This window comes from Crinia signifera, chromosome 11, assembly GCF_055691185.1.
Source record: "Crinia signifera chromosome 11, ASM5569118v1, whole genome shotgun sequence".
Taxonomy (NCBI): Eukaryota; Metazoa; Chordata; class Amphibia; order Anura; family Myobatrachidae; genus Crinia; species Crinia signifera.
Window position 1 is genome coordinate 56,937,757 of NC_139227.1, and position 22,709 is coordinate 56,960,465.

The 22,709-nt window shown below is 44.0% G+C and overlaps 1 protein-coding gene across 3 annotated transcripts in view; it reads left to right on the plus strand.

Moving 5' to 3' along the window:
* Positions 1-22,709, plus strand: part of CNGB1 (cyclic nucleotide gated channel subunit beta 1) — a 141,212-nt gene that overhangs the window by 69,803 nt on the left and 48,700 nt on the right. For all 3 annotated transcript variants that reach the window (XM_083164819.1, XM_083164820.1, XM_083164818.1), the window contains exons 9-11: positions 17,464-17,514; positions 19,691-19,777; positions 19,856-19,920. In XM_083164819.1, coding sequence (XP_083020945.1) covers positions 17,464-17,514; positions 19,691-19,777; positions 19,856-19,920 — 203 coding nt within the window. The remainder of the gene's footprint in view (positions 1-17,463; positions 17,515-19,690; positions 19,778-19,855; positions 19,921-22,709) is intronic.

Below are 22,709 nucleotides of genomic sequence, written 5' to 3' on the forward strand. Positions count from 1 at the left end.
CAGTGACATTAATCAGGCTACTGTTGCTGAGTGAGATGGTCCAAGGGGCTCAGCCTCTACTATACCTTCTCCATCTATCACATCATATAGCCAGTGCACAATTCTCCCATCTCAGTGTCTCTGTGGCAGTTGCCATCAGTGAAAAAAATTAATCATTTCTACCAGCCTTTGGGGAAATGCTGTAAAGGTTTGATTAAAACATGTCATGCAATCATGTTCGTCTAGGCTCTCACTAAATTTCATCATTCCAGCAACCTCAGTATCAACTCAATCAACTCCCACCATTTGTGCCTTGGAGGGCACACCTGGTAAGAGTGTTGCTGGGTTTACAATATTACACATTTTACTGGTAATATTTTTAAAAGTCATTAATGCAAGTTCCCATTTAGTGAACTTGGCTGATGAGACTGTCATGTTTGGGCAGAATTTTAGGAATGTCCAGACTGCATGAGGAGCATAAATAGTTAACACACCCCAACACCACATCATCGGTCTTGTTTACCGGTAGTGCTATGGCATGTACACTGTGTACACAAGTAGGAAGTGTTCGAGCAACTGGTTCTAATTTTGCACTGCAGTACGGAATTGGTCGGCTGGCATCACCAAGTTTCTAAGTCACTACTTCTGTCGCACACCCAGCAAGTTCCTTGCAGTACAAATCACAAGATCTCCCGTGTTCAGGCCTTACCAGGGCAGGAGTTCTAGTCAGACTTGCTTTTAATTTCTTAAAGGCACAATAAACAATAACAACAAATTCCATTTGTCTGATGAACCTGTTTTGGTTTATCTGACAATTAATTCCTGCATTGACAATGCCAATCCAGAGAAACCTGAGATTCATTCTTGTCACTATCCACACTTGTCTGTGAAGACATGGGTTTGTGGTTGCACCTATTCATATGTAAATGCATTTACAACCTTGTCCATTGTCTGTGAAAGGAGATGCCTTTGACACCTCTTCTACTGCCATTAATAAAATGATGGCTGTGGTTGCCAGGGGTAACATGGGGAAAGGAACAAGTGAATAAGGTTACAGAAACAGTGTAACTATTATTTTTGTCCACTGGATGATGTAATGCTGAACATTCATAATACATATGTTTTCTGCTGGGTCTGCGACAGTATTGTCTTGAATCACTTGGATTCTATCATTTGTATATATCAGCAGTTGATTAATACAGTGTCCCAGATTTCCATCCTGGTCTGGCATGACTGCAGTTTGTCTTTCGACACCTTATGTCCTTTCTCTGGGTAATACATCAGTAGTTGACTAGTGCCATCCACTGATGGTAGTGATGATTCAGGACAAAACAATAAATTATTGACCTATTGTATCGGTGTCAAGTCATTTATGGGCTGAAAAGACTATACACAATTTTGCAAGGCCTTGGGGGGAGGTTTTAGGGCTGTAAAGGTATAAGGAACAGAAGAGGAGGGAGAAAAAAATAATCAATGACCGTGGTATTAGTATATTGCAATAGAAAATTTTCTTTTACTTGGATGACCGCAGGATTTAGCATTATGGGGGATTGGCTCTCAACTATTATGTTTTTACCCTCTTAAATTCTGTTCTAAACTGTAAGCCCTCACTCCACTCTTTTACACAGGGGGGGGGGGGGGGGTAAGACTATTGACCCTGCTAGGGGTATGAACTAAGAGATTCTATGTTGTGATACTTGCTATATCACTGGGTACACTCCCAGCTTGAGCTCAGATTTTTAATGGTGATGTAGTATTTTTGGGCGCTATCCTGCCTACTTTTAAATGGATTTCTATTGGAGCTATATTTGCCATTAATCCAGTGTCCTGCCCATTAATCACTGAGGTCTATCCAACAATTCTGCACCTATTGTGCACCTTTGTCCAGTTGTGTCTAAGTTATGAATCCAGAAGATGACATAGCTCATTTTTCAGGGCATGTCTCTACCTAGAAGATAAGTCGTAGCCGCTGCAGCCAACAGAAAATAATATTTGGCATGCTAGGGTCCGATGATGATCTCTCTAGATCCCATCAATGGATAATGCTGCACTTTTTCTGTTACCCCAATTGTAACTACCATTTGCTTGGTACAATCTAGATCAAGAAGAAATGTTGCGAGAAAGGCTAGTCCTTCCTAAAATAACAACCTTTCATTTTCCAACTGTTACACTTACCCATATCTGAGGCTCTTCCCTCAGATATTTCGTTATGCTACCTGGTTGTAGGATAAGAGTATGACCTACTTCCTACTTGCACATTTGTGTGACCCTTAGGGTGACATCTGCTAACAGGTGGGGCAAGGGTCATGTGTTGTGACCTGTCTGTCTCCGTCCCTTGTCTTTGTCCTTTGATAAAGCTACCTGGTGTAGCAAAATGGGTTAGATGACTGGTGCCTTAACTTTACTCTCCCAACCACATGTACCTGACTCCATACCCGGTAACCTTCATTTGGACATCTACACATTTCTCCAAATTTGGATACAACTTCTATTGACTCTATATCAGGAGGTTGAGGACATCACTTCATCTTGCCTGCACAACAGCGTGGAGGGAGTTGGTAATTTGAGCCAGCTTGGGCCACTCCTACAAGAACATTCGCTTTAAAGTGGTTCTCCCCCTGGAAAGTCGTTTGGGAAATAAGCTTTTCCCCATGGATCCAGTATCACGGGACTTGTCAGGACACTTGAAATACTGTTGGTGAGTGTATATGCTCTGATTTTATTGGCCAAAATTGTTTTTTACCATTCATTAATCCATACATGCTGCTGGCATATTCCAGTTTTTAGTAATTGCTTGTTATTAAATATTGAATAATTGTGATAGACCAAACAATTGGTAATCATTTTATTTTTCCATTAGCGCTCCTTACTTTTCTTTTTTTCATCTTTGTGGTAGATACCTACATGTCTCCTCTCGGTGTTGCTCCCAGTCCCTTCTATGTATGTTATTTCTCCTATGGTTCCCTGTCTTGTAGTTTGGCTATGTGTCCCTCTTTAATGCAGTTGAAGCACACTATCTGCTTCCGGCCTACATCCTGAGGTGTCATGTATTGTATGTGTTTGTTTGGGGTACTGTTGAATGTCTGGATGCTATCAGTCACTTCTTTCTCCGTCAGTGTTTTGTCTATACTTCTTAGTATTTTTGTCATGATCAACAGCAGATTTTCTCAAGGTACCTATTTTCATATTTTTCCAGTTGGGGTATGAAGTTTGCACCCTGGTTTTTAAATTTTCCTTAAGACCTTCTATCAGCACAGAGACAATCATTCCCCTAAGGTGTGCGTTGTCCTTGGCGTCAGAGATACCAGTGTGTCACTGCCTGTAAGGCACGGTTGAAATTTTCGCTGGCAGATTCACTATCTTTTTGTTTGATAGTGAGCATCTGGTTATATTTAACCATCGCAGGGAAATATATACCCAATTGTATATTTATTAGGCGTATATTTTCCTGGTTGCCTTCCTCAGTCAAAGTCTTATCACCCTTCACACCACTATCTCAAATGAATTTCTGGATGTCTATGTGTGAAGGGAGACATGCTCTCAACATGCTCCGCCAATCCTTATTGGTGGGTTCATCTGAATTTCCCAGATCCTTTATGAATTTCTGACGAAATGCCAGATCTCCTCTAGGATCAGGTAAATTTAAGATGATTGAACGAAGTTCCAATTGTGTCCAAGTATTGTGCATGTTACTAAACTTTACAGGCATCACCTCATCTCTGTCTCCCTTTCCACAAGGAGCCTCCACTGTGTGCAAAGGGTAGGTTTGTACCCCTTCAGCACCATTGGACACTGCTCTGGGAATAACTGTTTCTGTGCCATGTTGTGTATGCTTACCTGTGTCTCTGAATGTGTTGCTGGCATCAGCCATCTCCTCTGCTAGGGTGGCAGCAGCAGCTTTGGCTGTCTCAGCCCTTCTCTAATTTCTGTTAATTTCGCAAGAGATGGCTGATGTCAGCAACCTCTCATCCCCACCTGTATTTTCCTTATAGGGAGTACAGGTTATTCATCTTTACATTTTTGTCTGTTTCCCTTTTGACGGTAACTGCTCCCTCTGGTACATATGGAGGGAGAGGTGCATTTGCATTCCTGGGGCTGATTGTATTTACATCCGACAAACACCCATCTTCCCTCTGAATTTGACTTTCCTTTTGCCACAAGTTTAAACATTCATATTGCTCAATTCTCACCTTGAGTGACAAGATAAGACTTCTGGATCAAAACTGCCAACACCGGGAAATTCTACTTTACTGCCCTTTGTCATTTTAATCCATTTTTCGATATGAGTTACTGCAAACTCTCCATATTTCATTTTCATTATGAACGCCGCTGATCCTTTGGGTCGGTTTTGTTCTTCCCTACGTAGCACAACCTCCCTGTGTGAGCCACTATTTCCCATTGTTACAATACCTCTCTAGGTAACCTTTGGTTTATGAGAATTAGTAGTTCACAGCTAGAAAAGGCTGGTGGATTGTTTGTCCGTGAGCAGCACCCAAAACACTCCTTCCCTGAATAGTGAAACCTTTCCGCAATTAAGCGTGAAGCACAACCTGCGGGGATCCTTTTTTACTCAATCACGTATTGTGCCTGACCCCTGCCTGTATGTCGGCGTTCGTTGGTCATGTTCCACAACCGTGCGGCCAACTTCATAGGACACAAGAAAACTTGCTTTTCCTGTATTCTACAAAATCGGTATTTAAATGAGAAGCCAGGCAGATCCTTTGGTTCTGCTCTTAGCTTCTTTTCACTTCCTATAGATTCAAATAGGCGTACCTATGAAAGGAGCAGTTAAAAATTGGTATGTTGTCACACACCCACGTATGTTCTCCTTTAATACACTTTCCTATTTCTATAGCGCTAGGGGTCACACCGTCATGCGCCCGTCAACCCCGTGTAAACACACTCTGGGTCCACGACCAGTGTTATCTTAACACTCTGGGTCTTATTTATTTCTGGGCTTTTTAAAATAATAAAAAAATATTTCTGTACAGAAAACCTTCCCGGGTTTGCAGTTTCTCACCAGATGCTTATGTGAGTATAAACCTCTTAAATAACTATAGGAATTTATTAAAATACTGTTTGAATTGCTTGCTTTGGAAATACACCGAATATACTAAACTTTCTTATATTAATTACCGTCCTATCACCAGTATGTTAATATACTGCTTAATAGTGTTTGTACTCAATACTAGCCACCGCTGGGCTACTACATGTGCTGCGTGTGCAGTGCCCACGAACAGCCACGTATGTACGTGTCTTTGTTACTTAATCATGTCCACAAGCTGCCGATTGATCGGCCACACACGTGTTCTACAGTGTATTGCAAGTTTGTGACCATATATCGCAAAAGCGGCAATTGTGCAATTAATCCCGTACTTATTACGTAAATTACATACAAAGGCCCAAATGGCCAACGTAAGCACATGTGTGCGTTCCTTACATAATACACTGCAGACTCTTTCTGTTACTGTATGGCTTTGAGCCTGCTGCCACGTGGCAGAGGTCTTGGCCTTGCAGTAACCAACAACAGTTTATAGTTTTACACAGAAAGAATCCTCTATGCACTATAACAAACACAGGCCTTTGCCTACACGTGTGTGAAAATATCGCACATGCGCATGTACCGCAACTTCAAGCAATCCAAACACTATACCCCGTTAAAACTACTTGTGGCAAACAGAAGTGTAAACAGACCCAATATAAAACACAGCATATACTTAAAACACATTTCTTTTTGGAACTTCACTTATTTTCCCGGGTTCAGCGTCAGCAACTTTCAAGCTCTGTACCGATGCAGACTTGGCCTTTCCAGCAAGGGTTGAATAATGTTATTTCCCACCCTTTTGCTGGTAAGCTTAAGTCCTGCATATGGTACAGAGCTTTAAATAATGTGAGGAGCGGAGGAGCACCCCATTTATCAATGTATATATAAGATTAAACCGGTGGATAATAAGTGAAGTGCGCAGTTTACTTACTGTGTCCATAAACCTATAACCTTTTATTCCTAGCTACGGGTGAACAAAGTATAGCACAGCGTAGCCAACCTTGTCCGTGTATAAAACACGCTATACCGATACCATTAAAGCGGTATCTTTTCGCAGTACTTAGTACTGAAATGTACAAAATCAGGTACAGTTTCCTTATAAACCTTTCTGCTTATTGCGAATAAAAGCCAAGACTCGGGATAAATTCCCTGTACCATATATTTCTGTCCCTAGCGGACAACAGGGGGTTACAGACATATATAATTAGATAACAAGTTATAAAGACTGTCTATACAATACAAAATAGGTTCTAAACTAACAGGGGAAAACAATAGATATAAATACAATCAGCAACAATACAGTATTCACATACAGGAATGCAACAGTTACCGTCTCATCAATAGCGCTGGCGCAATCCCGGTCCGAGCTCCCTATATTCTGTCCAGAATATAGTCCAGGAAGAAGAAGAAGCACAGTGAGAGTGAGTTTTCGAAGTGCTTAACCTCTTATAGTGTCAACGTAGAGAGGGCAGTGAGGGTCTTCATTGGTCAAAGGATCAGATGTCGCTTCTCTTGGATTGGTGCAGGAGAATGCACCTCGGTGTCTTTGTCTTAAGGCATCATAATAGGGGTCAAAACTCAAGCTGTGAAACCTGTTACATCCGGATCTTCCAGTTACATTGTCCTCGTGGTAAAATGACCAGTAAATATGTAATTGTTCCATAACGTTTGGCTGTTACAAGTTGCGAACTTTATTCCAGAACTGGAGTTCTGCGCATGACAGATGCGAGATATGTACAAGAAATATAGTGTTTTACCATTTAAGCTATGTGCTGCGGATTAAAACCCTTTATCTATATTTTATGTGTATCAGTATGGGGTTCGCCTTATTATAAAACCTGGTTCCTATACTTCATTTGCGTAACTCTGCGAACCAAGATGGTGGTGATACCATTCTATTGTGGTGTGTATGCAACTCGACTTTGACAGTGGGTTATAGCTGTCTCAGGATAGGCAAGTGTAGAAATGGGCGAAAGCAGTTGTTGCAGAGATGTAGAAAGTTGTTGAAAAATCAATAGCATTAGTATTTCTACGGGTTAGAGGAGGCTTGCATGATTTAGGTATTATAGAGTTTGGAGACATGGAGGAGGTTGGGAAGGTGATAAGGTTGTGATCCGAGAGAGGGAATCAGAATCAGTGAATTCAGAAACAAAGCCTAGCCTAGTGAATACCAGATCAAGGCAGTGGTTCTCCTTGTGAGTAGAGGAGTCAGACCATTACTGTTGAACCATGTACTATTATTTGTGCTCTGTTTTTGTTCTTCTGTTGCTGTTATGTCTAGTTATGTCTTGTGCTGTGTACCCTGTACTGTTCTACTGGCTGCCTAGGAACTGTACTGCTAGCCAAATATGTACCCTGTGTCACCCCCGTAGTGTTCTATATCTGTACAGGTTTTACTTGCTACCGATCTGGCTGGTGCAATCACCAAGTGGCGCTGCTGAATGGCTGCCTGGGTGCTGTACAGCTCAGTAAATATATGTTCCCCATGTCCATGTCGCTTAATAGAGTACATCTAGTATATATATATATATATATATATATATATCTGTAAGTGTCCTATATCTGTACTGTTTTACTTGTCTACCTATCTGGCTGGTGTAATCACCATGTAGTGGAGCTTAACCCCTTGAGTGGTATGCCCGGAAATTTTCCAGGCTCAGCTGCGGGCATACCACAAAAATGAAATAGGTGCGCGCCAGTGGTGTCCAGGTAGGTTTGTCCTGCCCCAGCAAAACCTACCACTCAAGGGGTTAATGGCTGTCTGGGTGCTGTACAGCTCAGTAAATATATGTTATCCATGTCCCTCATTAGAATGCATCTAGTGCATATCTGTACTGCCATTGTTGCTCGTTCTGATAACCCTTTCTATTGCAGTATGTGTATTGTTATTTTTAATGTCTGTAAAGCGCCTTGAGTCCTGTTGGAAAAAGTGCGCTATATAAAGAAAACTTACTTACTTACATTAGGAGAGGCCGAGAGAGGAGGTTAGAGAGAGGAGTTTGGAGGCATGAGGAGAAAGTGGGCTTTCAATAGCGATATTGAAATCGCCCACGATGATGGTGGAGATGTCAGAAGATAAGAAGTGTGGGAGCTAGGCAGAGAAATCTTCCAGAAATTGTTGTTTGGGAAGCCCAGGTGGGCGATAGATAGCTGCGACATGCAGCGAGAAAGGGGTGAAAACCCTGATAGAGTGAACTTCAAATGATGTGAATGTAAGTGAAGTAACCAGTGGTGGGACTGTGTATGTGCACACCTGGGACAGTAATATACCTACTCCACCTCCTTTACTGTTACCAGGCCTGGAGCATACTTGCCTACTTTTGAAAACTAGTTTCAGGGAGATTATAGTTTGTAATAGAATTTTGCACAGCGCCCCATTGAGGGGGCGTGTTATGCTCCACCCAAAGGTTGTGTCTAGTTCCATATACTGTATGGAGAGATTGTAAAAAGCAATTGTGAACATGGCACCTAGAAGCATGAGTGCGTACTGCTACATCTGAGAGGAATCTTTTGAAATGACTTATATCCAAATGTAGATGAGCCCCAAAGCAGTTAGTAAGAGATACTACACTTGGTAAAGTGCTGGGAAATTGTGGTGAATATTTCATTGTAAATTTATCTATCTCTCATTCCTTTTTCCCCAAAAATGTAACAGTGTAATGTGGGCTAGGTGAAATGAGAGAGATTGCTAGACTAATGAGGGAGAGAGGGAGATTGCTGCTATGTCAGGGAGTCTCCTGCAGAATACCGGAGGGGAGGTAGCTATGATGTAACAGTGTAATGTGGGCTAGGTTAAATGAGGGAGATATTGGCAGAGTATCTTATATAATTGTGCTGTGTGGTTGTTAGACGACACACTTGGAAGACTTAACCAGCTTAAGATTTATTTGAATGATAAGCATACAGTGTACAACAGTACTTCAGAGGTTAACTTCAGAGGCAATATAACTGATGCAGGGATCACAGATCACAGGTTGTTACTTATCTGGTCCGTTCAGCTTATGCAGGGTTAATGACTGGTTTACGCTTGTAAGGGTCTCAGCCGGAATCTCTCCCTGTAACGCTTCAGCAGTGATGGATGTATTTCTCCATGTAAGAGATGCGCTGGCAGCGGGGAATACAGCAGGACTTGCTATCTTCACACTCCCGTGCACGTGGAGCAAACTACTCGCATGGAGGTCGGAGCACACACTATATCACTTCCTGACAAGGAGAGGAAGCTCTAACAGCAGGGTCAGGGAATACTGACCTGCAATTGGCTATGCAAGCTGTCACTCAGGGTGATGTCAGCGATGAGGACGCTGATGGCTTCTCCCTAATAGCTATGGTGGCTGCAGGGGGACAAAGCAGTCTGTAGGCTGCTTATTACTAGGGAATGTGAAGAAAGGGACGCTGAGCGCTGCTTTCCAACACTCCCCCTTGCTCCAGGCTGTCTTCGGCTACATAAAAGAACATAATACAATACTTTGTCCTTGGTTATACCTGTAACCGAAAAATATGGTTAGAGAGAAAAAACACACAAAACATCAAAAAACTTCAAATCAACACATTTTGGATTTAAACAAGTTTGTCGACAGTCCTTTTGTAAGCATTTCTGCGACATTTTCTTCACTTGCTATGTAGTGGACATTGATGGATTTTTTCTCCACTAGTTCTCTGATGAAGTGGTGTCTGATCGCGATGTGTTTTGACCGTCCATGGTGCTTGGTACTACAGGAAAGATCTATTGCTCCCCTGTTATCACATGCGATGCTGATAGTCTCTTCTTCATAGAGTAGGCCTAATTCACACAAAGTCTCTTTGATCCAGAGCGCTTCCTTAGATGTCTCTGTAAGAGCCATGTATTTGGCCTTAGTTGTTGAAAGGGCAATTGTTGGTTGCTTTCTACTCGCCCAGCGAACTGCCGCTCCAGCTAATGTAAATAGATAGCCGGTATGGGAACGTCGGTCATCTTCATCTGCTCCCCAGTCAGCATCACAGAAGACTTGTTCCTTTTAGGTATCTTAGAATCCTCTTCACTGCGATCCAGTGTTGCCTTCCAGGATTCACTGCAAATTGGCTCACCCGACTGACTGCATGAGTGATGTCAGGGCGGGTTCCAATACTTGCATACATAAGGCTTCCAACCACGTTCTTGTAGGGAACATCTTGCATTTCCTCTATCTCTTCTTGTGTGGTTGGTGACATAGCTTTGGTCATCTTGATACTTTTGTCGATAGGAGTATTCACTGGCTTGGAGTCTGCCATTCCATACTTCGAAATCGTTGCCTCGACGTACATTTGTTGGTCGACTGTGACTGTTCCCTTTTGCAAGTCTTGAACAATTTTCATTCCCAACAAATGATTGACTGGGCCTAGGTCTTTCAACTTGAATCTTTGTTTTAGTTGATCCCTCACACCTGCGATGTGATCTTCTTGACCTGCTATTAGTATATCATCCACATAGACTGCTATGATGAACAACTTTTCTCCCAGGGTTTTGTGATAGAGGCAGTGGTCAGTCTCCGATCTAACAAAGTTCATTTCAAGTAGTGCTGCATCCAATTTTATGTACCAACACCGACCGCTCTGTTTTAGGCCGTATATCGATTTCTTCAGAAGGCACACCTTCTCTGTCTGGAGCTCATCCTCATTGTAATGATCTGGCGATTCCATGTAGATTTCTTCAGCCAGTTCTCCATTCATGAACGCTGAGTCGAAGTCCAGTTGGTATAGCAGTAAGTTTTGTAAGGTGGCGACTGCAATTACTAATCTAAGAGTGTTATACCTTGCAACTGGTGAGTATATCTCCCCATAGTCAATTCCGGATCTCTGAGTGTATCCCTTAGCAACAAGGCGGGCTTTGTAACGGGCGACTTCTCCGTCCGAATTTAACTTCTTGCAGAAGACTCACTTGTTTTTGACTGTCTTGCGGTTGCTTGGCCTATCTACGATGGTCCAAGTGTTGTTCTCTTTCAGTGCTGATAGCTCTGTGTCTATTGCAGATTTCCATTTCGCCCAATCACTGCACGCTTTCGCTTCTTGAATACTCTGAGGTTCACTGAAGGCAATGTTCGCATACTCTTCATCATATCTTCTGGCTGGTATGCCCTTGTTGCTTCTTACGGAAGCCCTGTTTGTTGGTTCGCTTCCCTCCTCGGTATTCTCCATTTCAGGCACGCTTTCTATTTCTCACACCTCTACTAGTGCTTGCTTTTCCTGCTTTTTTGCTTTTGTGGGTGATGCTGTTTCTTGAAATATCACATCTCTTGATTTCAGAAGACGTCTGTTCTCTGCATCCCAGAGCCTGTACCCTTTGCTCTCCTCACAATAGCCTAGCAGTATGCACTGTCTTGATTTCGGATCAAGTTTCTTCCTCTTCTCCTTTGGTATATGCGCATAAGCTCTGCTCCCAAACACGCGGAGATGACTGATGTCTGGCTTCTTCCCGGACCAGGCCTCTAAGGGGGTCTTTCCCTTCACGGGCCTTTGTAGGTGTTCTGTTTTTCAAGTACACTGTGGTAGATACAGCTTCTGCCCAAAAACTCTTCTCCAGGCCAGCATCATTTACCATTGCTCGTGCTCTTTCGACAATCGTTCGGTTCACCCTTTCACTTACGCCATTCTGTTCCTGGCGTGTAGGCCATCGTCAGCTGATGCTTTATGCCATGTTTTCTGAGGAAGTCAGTTAGTTCTTCATTTTCGTACTCTCCCCTATTGTCGGATCTCAGGGCTTTTTGCTTTAGGCCTGTCTGAGTTTCCACTAGGTTCTTGTACTCCACAATTTTCTTGACCACTTCACTTTTCTTCTTTATGAAGTATACGTGTGTCATCCTTGTGGCATCATCGATGAGACTCATGAAGTACCTGTAACCGCTGGTTGACTCCTCTTCCATTGGTCCGCAGACATCCATGTGCACAAGAGCTAGCTGTGATTCCGCTCTACTTGCTGACTTGGGAAATGGGTTGCGGGATTGCTTGCCTTTTATGCAACTCGCGAGACACAGGTCTTTCGGTGTCTTTCACTGTGATCCCTGTTGCCATCCCATCAGCTAATTTCTGGACATTGTCGTATCCTACGTGTCCCAAACGTCTGTGCCAGAGTTCCATCGACTCGCTTTCAACAGAGGCTGCCAAAGCCATGCATTCTTCTGTGTCTAGGACGTATAGTTGGTTGCATCGGGTTGCTGAAGCAATTACAGTCCCTCTTTCATTATGCACCATACACCTGCCCTTTGCAAACTGAACTCTGTACCCTTTCGCCTCGAGTACGCTGATAGCGATAAGGTTTCCCAATTCTGGCACGTACAGGACATCTTGGATATCTGTGACTACTGTCTGTCCCACTGTGATTGTTCCAACACTTGATGCAGTAAGGACCTTTTCACCAATCCCTATAACTGTCGTGGGTGTACACTGTGTCAAAGAATTGAACCACTCCTTGTTGCAGCTGAAGTGTCTAGAGGCTCCCGAGTCCATGTACCAGCAATCCCTTCTTGGCATGTCTGCTACATTCAGTGCTGACTCGTTCTTCTTGTCATATCGCTTGTGCGTACCACTAGTTTTCTTCATCCTGCATTCTGAAGCCTTGTGCCCTACTTTGTGGCACACATAACATTTGAATGTGCATTTCTTAGGTTTTGCACCCTTTGCTACTAAGGCAGAACCCTCAGCTATGGCATCCTTGTGGATTCTTTATTGTAACTGAAGTAGCTTAGCCCTCACAACTTCGGTTGTAAGCTTGGTTTCATTCGACTCTAGTGCGACAACTAGGAAGTCAAATTCTTCTGTTAAGTTCTGCAGCATTACCATCGCCACTTCTTCCTCATCCACTTTTGCCCCTACACATGCCAATTGCTGAGCTATCGATAGGTTTTTATCGATGTAATCGTTCATGTCCTTGCATGCATTCAACTTTGTTCCATATAGTGTGCGTCTCAAGCTTATCCTCCTCATCAGGCCTTTATTCCATATGTACACATGTCCTTAGCGGACTCTTTCCCACAGATTGTAGAATAAACATGCTGCTCCACAGCCAGGCCTATCGTACCGATGGCCCTGTCTACCTCTTCTGGGTTTGGACTATCTCCTGGGGCTATTGTGACCTTCCATAGTTTCTCCCTTTTAAGCTGCATTTCCATAGCGAACTTCCATGTAGTGTAGTTCTCTGAGCCTTTGAGTTTAGGAAAGTTCATGCTATGCACTGTGCTGTGCATTTTCGTTAACTCTTTCACAAATGTCACTTCAGAAATAATTCCTTTGTGTTCTTTTATGTACTGTGCTACCACTTGGTCTTTAGGGGGTTAATCTTTGCAGCATGTGGCGCAGCGGAAGCGTGCTGGGCCCATAACCTATTGGCAGAGTATCTTATATAATTGTGCTGTATGGTTGTTAGACGACACACTTGAAAGACTTAACCAGCTTAAGATTTATTTGAATGAGAAGCACACAGTGTACAACGGTACTTCAGAGGTTAACTTCAGAGGCAATATAACTGATGCAGGGATCACAGATTGTTATTTATCTGATCCGTTCAGCTTATGCAGGGTTAATGACTGGTTTACGCTTGTAAGGGTCTCAGCCGGAATCTCTCCCTGTAACGCTTCAGCAGTGATGGATGTATTTCTCCATGTAAGAGATGCGCTGGCAGCGGGGAATACAGCAGGACTTGCTATCTTCACACTCCGGTGCACATGGAGCAAACTACTCGCATGGAGGTCGGAGCACACACTATATTCACTTCACACCGACATCTTCCGTATATCTGAGCGTACGCCACAGTGCATGGACGGGTCTAACAGCAGGGTCAGGGAATACTGTCCTGCAATTGGCTATGCAAGCTGTCACTCAGGGTGATGTCAGCGATGAGGACGCTGATGGCTTCTCCCTACTAGCTATGGTGGCTGCAGGGGGACAAAGCAGTCTGTAGGCTGCTTATTACTAGGGAATGTGGAGACAGGACGCTGAGCGCTGCTTTCCAACAGGAGATTGCTAGACTAATGAGGGAGAGAGGGAGATTGCTGCTATTTCAGGGAGTCTCCTACAGAATGCAAGAGGGGAGGTAACTATGGGGTAACAGTGTAATGTGGGCTAGGTGACATGAGGGGAATTGCTAGACTACTGAGGGAGAGAGGGAGATTGCTGCTATGTCAGGGAGTCTCCTGCAGAATACCGGAGGCGTGGAGGTGTGTGGGAAGTGTCTAATTGTTTGTGCCAAGTCTCTGTAATAGCCAGCAGATTGAAGTTTCCAGAGTTGAAGAGGTTGTGGACTGATATTAGTTTATTGCAAACAGTGCGATTAGTAAGGCACATTTAAGTGACTTGGAGGGTGAATGGATACATGTGACACTTATGAGGTTGGCTAGACTTCTATATTGTTTTGACTCAGCTGAATGTGAGTGTGGCAGGTGATTAGTGTCAGGAGAGCCGCTGGCGGCACGCAGCGGGTCTCTTACTCACCCCTCCGTGCTCGCCGGCGACTCTCATGTATTGCGGCGGGTCCTGGGCAGCAGGCTTTGGGTGGCTAGGGGGCTGCTGGTGCGGGCTGAGGAGGACACTCCCGGTGTGCAGGCTCCGGCATGCAGGGCTCCAGCGGCATGCGGAAGCCGGCGCCACCATCTCCCTAGCGTAAGTCCGCCCACAAAACATCCGCATACGGACGGTCACAAACACTGACAATGGGGAGTGGCGTACACTTGAGCGTACGCCACCGTATACGGACGGGCCTCCTCTTAGACACCGTTAACTGGCGTACAACAGAGCGTACGCCACCGTATACGGACGGGTCTCGTCCGTTTTCACACCGACATCTTCCGTATATCTGAGCGTACGCCACAGTGCATGGACGGGTCTCGCCATTTTTCAATGGAAAACTCAGTGTGTGTCACCGATCGTGAGAGTGAGCATACGTCCGTGCACGGTGGCATACCCTTCACATATATGGCTCTGAAAATCTTGCCTTTCAACTATAATTAAGACAATTAATTATTCTAACTGTTATTCAATAATTGTTTTCTATTAACTCAATTGTGTACCTTAATAAACACCCTAATAAAACAACATTTTAACCCTCATTACATGTATATTTATTATGTTCTAATGTTGCATTTTAATCACTATCTATGTGTCCCCACATTGGTTTTACTTTTAAATAAAGTTAAGTTGGTGTTACAGTGAAAAAGTTGACACATGTCGACTTCTGTGAATTGAGTGTCCTGCTTTTTTAAGTTTACAAAAACACTTACTGAATGGGTGTAGATGTTTATAAAATAACTACCTTGACATATGTAAGCAGGTCTTAGAATGAATATTACCGAAAATTAAACCAACCTTTACATGTAGAGAAGTGTAGAAAGATATGCTTCCAATGTGTTTGAGGGCTGTGTGTGGCTTGCAGGTAGTGAAATCATGGTTTTCACTTAATAGGCTGCAGCATTGCTTATTACATTCAGGTGTAGTAATCAGCGTTAATTAGCAGACCCAGGCGTCCTCTCTCATGCGGTATCTCTAGGGGTGGTCTGGAGCTATCTTTGGCATCCGCCTGTTTTTGGCCCAAAATGCACGGTGCGTTCGCCAATCGAGCGGTTGTAGCACCGTACATTTTTGGTGCACACCCCCGTGTACATTTTTGTTGCACACCTCTGTTTACGCCCATGTTTACGCCCAGTTTTCCTCATTATTCCGGCCGCTCCCCTAAAAAGGCCCCCATGCCGCCCACAATGACCGTGCTCTTGCGGACAGGTTTTTTCGCACGGAGAGACCCGTCCGTGAGCGGTGTGAGGTCGCCGCACCTGCGCATTGCGAAAGCTACGCATGCGCAGTTGAAAAAAAACCCGATCCGCCCCTTATACGGTCCCACCGTATCGAGCAGAATAAGGCCCTTAGGGAGGCTGTCAAGAGCTGACCAACGTCAGTGTAAAAAGTATTTCTGTCCGTCAGCATCTTAGACTCCTGGCTCCATTTGGTCCCTCAATCCTGCTTGGTATCATTCTATCATTCAGGGAAGTGTTGTTCCTGTTCCCTGGCACCTCAGTCTCTGCGTCTGTGTACCAATCCAGCCTGCCCATTCTTTGCTTAAGCACAGTACTCAGTTAACCATCGCCATCCCCTGGTCGGATCTTCAGTAACCCGGCAACAGTCTCTATCATCCCATTCACCCATCATCTTCCTGTTCTTCAGAGGTGCCACCTTCTCTTCTTCTACCACCAGTCCATTCTTCTTCCAATGGAAAATCAACTCCGTTAACCTCACGTCTCTTCACGCCTAGTACCTCCGGAACTTTTTCCAAGTTATATTGCAAGTTGCAAGATCTTAAGTTTTCTTTATTTAGTTGCTCAAAGAAGTATTTGAGAACTGTTTGTACCTTGAGAAGTATCAATGTACCTTCATGAAACCGTCTATTATTAAACTTGCCCAATATAACCCCATCTCTGCTACTTCTAGTGTGGTTCCTGACCATCACACAAATCCATCTAATCCTCCGCTTGTGACAATCAGGGCCAGGATTTGTGGATATATCGCCAGCTAATAGAAGCAGAACAGCTTAATACATGTTAGGGGAGGTTTGTGAATATTTGGTGTGGTGGCAAGTTTTAGATGTTTCGCCCATTATCGCACTACATAGCACTTTTCTTGCCGGAACACGCACCTCATTAAATATGCGAATCCACTGCAAAATAGCAATTTAAAAAAAGTGCGATAATGGGTGAAAAACTGACGTGCGAAAAACTCTCATCCCATAGAATGTCACCCTACATCTGGGAAATATATTTCCCAGATGTAGTGTGTTCTAGTGAGTGTGAGATACATTTCCCAGATGCAGTGTGTAATAGTGAGTGTGGGATATATCCCAGAGGTAGCACATGTGAGACACATTATATTTCCCAGATGTACTGTAGTATGTAATGGCCAGTGTGAGCTATATTTCCCAGGTATAGTGTGTAATAGTGAGATATATGATATAATTCCCAGATGTAGTGTGTAAAAGTGAGTGTGAGATATATTTCCCATATGTATTGTGTTTATAGTGAGTGTGAGATATCTTTCCCATATGTAGTGTGTTTATAGTGAGTGTGAGATATATTTCCCAGATGTAGTGTGTACTAGTGAATGTGAGATCTTTCCCAGATGTAGCACATGCGAGATATATTTCCCAGATGCAGTGTGTAATAGTGAGTGTGAGATATATAGATAATAGATATATTGCACAATAGAGTAAGAATAGGAGAAAATTTACATCATGATTATGATTGACGTGGGTACGGCCATGTTTGTGCTCCTGCCTCAAGCAGAGAATTACATTGCAGAGCACGTGTTGGTGAGCACAGGATCTCCCATGTTAGACTGTCTGTATTGCGCTAGGTGACTACTTGTGGTAGTGCGCAGCTGCCTGTCCGCTGTATGGCGCTAGTTACCACCGTTATATCCAATTATTTCTCCTTCTCTCATCTTTTTCTTCATAGACCATTAAAAAAGATATGCGGGAAAACTACATCAAGTCCGAAAGGTTCAAGGTGACTCTCTGGTTGGACCCATCCCCTGATGTTCAGGCACAGGCGGCAAAATGACACTACCCTGGCGGCAAATTTACACTACATCAATGAATGCATCACACAGTGGCTGACGCATATAGTGCTTTACTGTTACAGCGGAGAGTGCCCCACATAGTGCTGTACTGTTACAGCAGAGGCTGCCGGACATAAGGCTGTACTGTTACTGCAGAGGCTAACGCATATAGCACTGTACTGTTACAGGAGAGGCTGCCGCACATAGCGCTCTACTGTTATAGCAGAAACACTGACGTACAAAGTGCTGTACTGTTACAGCAGAGGCTGCCGAACATAGCGCTGTACTGTTACAGCAGAGGCTGCCGCACATAGCGCTGTACTGTTACAGCAGAGGCTGCCGCACATAGCGCTGTACTGTTACAGCAGAGGCTGCTGCACATAGTGCTGTACTGTTACTGCAGAGGCTGACGCATATAGCGCTGTACTGTTACAGTAGAGGCTGCCGCACATAGCATTGTACTGTTATAGCAGAAACACTGACGCACAAAGCACTGTACTGTTACACCAGAGGCTGCTGCACATAGTGCTGACTGTTACAGCAGAGGCTGCCACACATAGGGCCTTATTTGGGTTCATTCTTTCTGACAAAATCCTTCTTAGATGGACAAAACCATGTGCACTGCAGGGGGGGGGGGGGCAGATGTAACATGTGCAGAGAGAATTAGATTTGGGTGGGTAATTTTGTTTCTGTGCAGGGAAAATACTGACTGCATTATTTGTACACTGCAATATAGATCTCACTTTGAAGTAAAACCCCACCCAAATCTAATTCTCTCTGCACATGTTACATCTGCCCCACCTGCAATGCACATGGTTTTGCCCATCTAAGAAGGATTTTGTCAGAAAGAATGAACCAAAATAAGGCCCATAGTGCTGTACTGTTACAGCAGAGGCTGCCACACATAGGGCCTTATTTTGGTTCATTCTTTCTGACAAAATCCTTCTTAGATGGGCAAAACCATGTGCACTGCAGGTGGGGCAGGTGTTACTTGTGCAGAGAGAATTAGATTTGGGTGGGGTTTTACTTCAAAGTGAGATCTATATTGCAGTGTAAAAATAAAGCAGTCAGTATTTTCCCTGCACAGAAACAAAATTACTCACCCAAATCTAATTCTCTCTGCACATGTTACATCTGCCCCCCCTGCAGTGCACATGGTTTTGTCCATCTAAGAAAGATTTTGTCAGAAAGAATGAACCAAAATAAGGCCCATAGTGCTGTACTGTTACAGCAGAGGCTGACGCATATAGCGCTGTACTGTAACAGCAGAGGCTGACACACATAGTGCTGTACTGTTATAGCAGAAACACCAACGCACAAATCGCTGTACTGTTACAGCAGAGACAATGACACAAAAAGTGCTGTACTGTTACAGCAGAGATACCGACACACAAAGCACTGTACTGTTACAGCAGAGGCTGCCGCACATAGCATTGTACTGTTACAGCAGAGGCTGCCTCATATAGCACTGTACTGTTACAGCAGAGACACCGACCGATGCACAAAGCACTGTACTGTTACAGCAGAGACTGCTGCACATAGCGCTGCACTGTTACAGCAGAGACTGCCGCACATAGCGATGTAGTGTTGCAGCAGAGACACACCTACACACAAAGCGCTGTACTGTTACAGCAGAGAGTGCCACACATAGCGCTGTACTGTAACAGCAGAGACTGCCGCACATAATGCTGTACTGTTACAGCAGACACAACGACACACAAAGCACTGTACTGTTACAGCGGAGACTGCTGCACATATCGCTGTACTATTACAGTGGAGACATTTAGTATAGCACTAAGTGGGGCAGTATGTATTTTTAGCTGGCCCTGTACAAATTGTGATCTCCTTTTCAAAATCTCTCTGGAGATAATAGCAGTATGGCTGGTCATCTTCACAGATGGCAGCAGGTGGGAGGATGTGGACTATACCACCTTGTTCCTGTGTCTAATGATTCCTCCCCCCCCAAGCAATGTAACTATATTCCGTAATTGTATATGTTATACGAGGTTCTATATTATTATTATTATAATTTTATTTATAAGGCGCCACAAGTGTTTCACAACGCCGTACAAAGGAACAATACAGGGCATAATCTATATCTCGAGTATCCTCTGTTATGTGTAGATGGACATCATTTCGCTTCTCCCGCTAGATCTTCTGTACTTTAAGTTTGGCGTCCGATCCATCCTGCGTATCCCACGGTTACTGAAAGTGAGTATGGTGGTGTTTCCTGGCACGTTACTACTGCTCGCTTTGCACTGATTAATTTTCTCTCTACTTTCCTCACAGTATATGGCCTTCTTTGAATTTAACAACCGCCTGGAAGCCATCCTCAGCAAGGCGTACATCTACCGGTGAGTCCATCAGGTGACCAGCGGGATGTCTCATAGTCACACACAGAGTGTTACCAGGAGACGCGGTTACAGGGGTGTAACTAGAACTTTGCGGGCCCCATAGCAAAATGTATAATGCCCCCCCCCCCCCCCAATGCCCATTACACATTATGCGATACACCACAATGCCCATTAAACATTATGTGACACAGCAATGCCAATTACACATTATGTGACACACTGCAATGCCCATTACACATTATGCGACACACCGCAATGCCCATTACACAATGTGACACACCACAATACGGCCGCCCGTAACTGCTTAATGTAGCAAATCGCCACCCAAAATAGAACCATGTAACCATAGGCGTGCGCAGCACATTGTACCGCTGGAGGGGTGTGTTCATAGGCGTGTGCACTAGGCACCCCCTAATGCACACACCGACGCCACGCCGCCTCCCGCGTCATGAACGCCACTGATGGGTCGGTGCCTGATGTTGCTGCTCCCCAGACAGTAGACATGCACCATGCCATGTCACACCCATCAGCCGGCCCACCCACGCTCTCTATCTCTCCCTCCTGTTGTGTGCCGGCGTGCATTGAACTTGCCTGAGGAAGGCGGAGGACTGAAGCTGTTTCTGCCATGTGTGCTCCTCCAATTAGGAGGAAATGCCCGGTGTTGGCCCGACCTGTCAGGCTGCAACTTAAGCATACTTGCCTACTTTTGAAAACTAGTTTCAGGGAGATTATTCAGGGGGTGTGTCATGCTCCTCCCAAAGGACGTGTCTAGTTCCATACTGTATATGGAGAGATTGTGAACGTGGCACATAGAATCAGTGTAATGTGGGCTATGTGGAATGAGGGAGATTTCTAGACTAATGAGGGAGAGGGAGAGATTGTTGATATTTCAGGGAGTCTCCTGCAGAATGCAGGAGGGTAGGTAACTATGAACTTAAGGGTTAACTAAAGTAAGTATATTAGTGCTGCTAGCTAGACTAGCCCAACCTGCAGCTTGGGTCACTCTGACTGTGTGAACAGTGCAGTCACTACTGGAGCAGTGGACACACACAGACTGGTCGTGACTGGTCTGTGTGTGTCCACCACTGCAGCAGCAGCAGTAACTGCACTGTCTGCACGGCCACTGGTCACTGGACATGTTTGGACTAGGAGGGACTCACTTTGGTGAGCAAAGCACTATTTGCCTGGAAAAGGGGGAGTGGGGGCAGGCAGGGTGAATATAAAAAGGGGGAGTGGGGTGAGGCAGGGTGAATATATATTTATGTTTAGAATTTAGAATCATATTTGTGGATATATGTGAATGTGGATATATAAATATGTGTCATGATACACCAGAGTGAGCGAGGAGGAGGTATTCATTTGGAAGAGTCCCTGATCCAAGTTGGTGACCGATTGATCACCCACAAACCAACGAATATCCAACTATCTGTTAAAAGGTGGGCCACACCCACAGTACTATATTGATCTAAACTGGTGACCGATTAATCACCCTCCAATTGTGAACATCCAAAATAGATCCACCACCATTTTTTGAATATCCAACTTTTTATAAAAGGTTGGCTATACCTTCAATACCTATTGATACATTTAAATCAACTTCAATCGGCAATACCTGCTGTATGGATTGTCATTTATATAATCATACATCGGTTGTACCCCTGATGAAGTCGTAAAGACGAAACGCGTCGGTTTGCTTTTTGAAATAAAAAGTTTTTTCAAAAATGAAAATCGCATGATTACTGCAAACAAATTCAATATTGGACATACAGAAAATACCTTCAGAAAGGACTTCTGAGTACTGATTGGACAAACTGGGTGGTACATGTCATATACATGACCATAGAGACAATTAGGTTGCGCACTCCAATCACCCCTTTTCTTTATATAAATATGTGTGCATAATCTGTACTGAAGAAGCGTGAGAAGTTTAAAAAATGTATTATCCTACATTTCTGGAATGCTCCCATCAGGACATTAAATGTAAAACATACCAAACAAATTTACTGTAACCAGACATAAACCCTCCCAAAACACATTTCATTAACATGAAAATTTAAATTCCTCCCAGTATTACAGCTTTTGCCATTATTAATCATTTGCGTGAGTGTCATCCAACACTGTACACTGTAATAGAATTCCCTATTTGCATTGATGCCCAGTAGGCGGTGATAGACATGTCCAGTAAGGGGAAGGGGGGGTAGACTCGCCCAGTTGGCAGTGATAGACATGCCCAGTAGGTGGGGGTAGACATTCCCATCCAATTGTGCACCCACTAATAAAATGGTCTGCGCACACCTATGGGTGTGTCTACTGTCTAGCACCACCCATGGGCATGTCTAGCACGACTGTTGTGGAGGTTCAATCCCATTTTGAAATGGGGGTCCTAAAACTTCAGAGTAAGGCGCTACCAAAACCAAAGATCCCTCTCTTTCATATGACAAGGTTTTATGTGGCCAATTCAGAGATATCAGGGACTCATTTTCCCTATAGGCTATATTGGACAAACAATGGAGGAGTTCTGGTTGGTTGCCATTTCTCAAGGAATTAAACTCCTGAAAGCTAAGTGTCTGTAGCTACCCCAGAACCCCATTTTCCCTTAGACTATTATGGACCTGCTAATTCAGAACCACCAGTCGTTCATAGACTTGCCAGTGGGAGGCCACATGGGCGTGGGCTTAGTATCCCCAAAAGGGAAGTGTCCCCTCTTCCTAAGTCAGTGAGAATCAGACCACCAGGACCAGTTATATTAAGCCCTATTTATTTTATCCATAGACATACTGTAGCAGTTT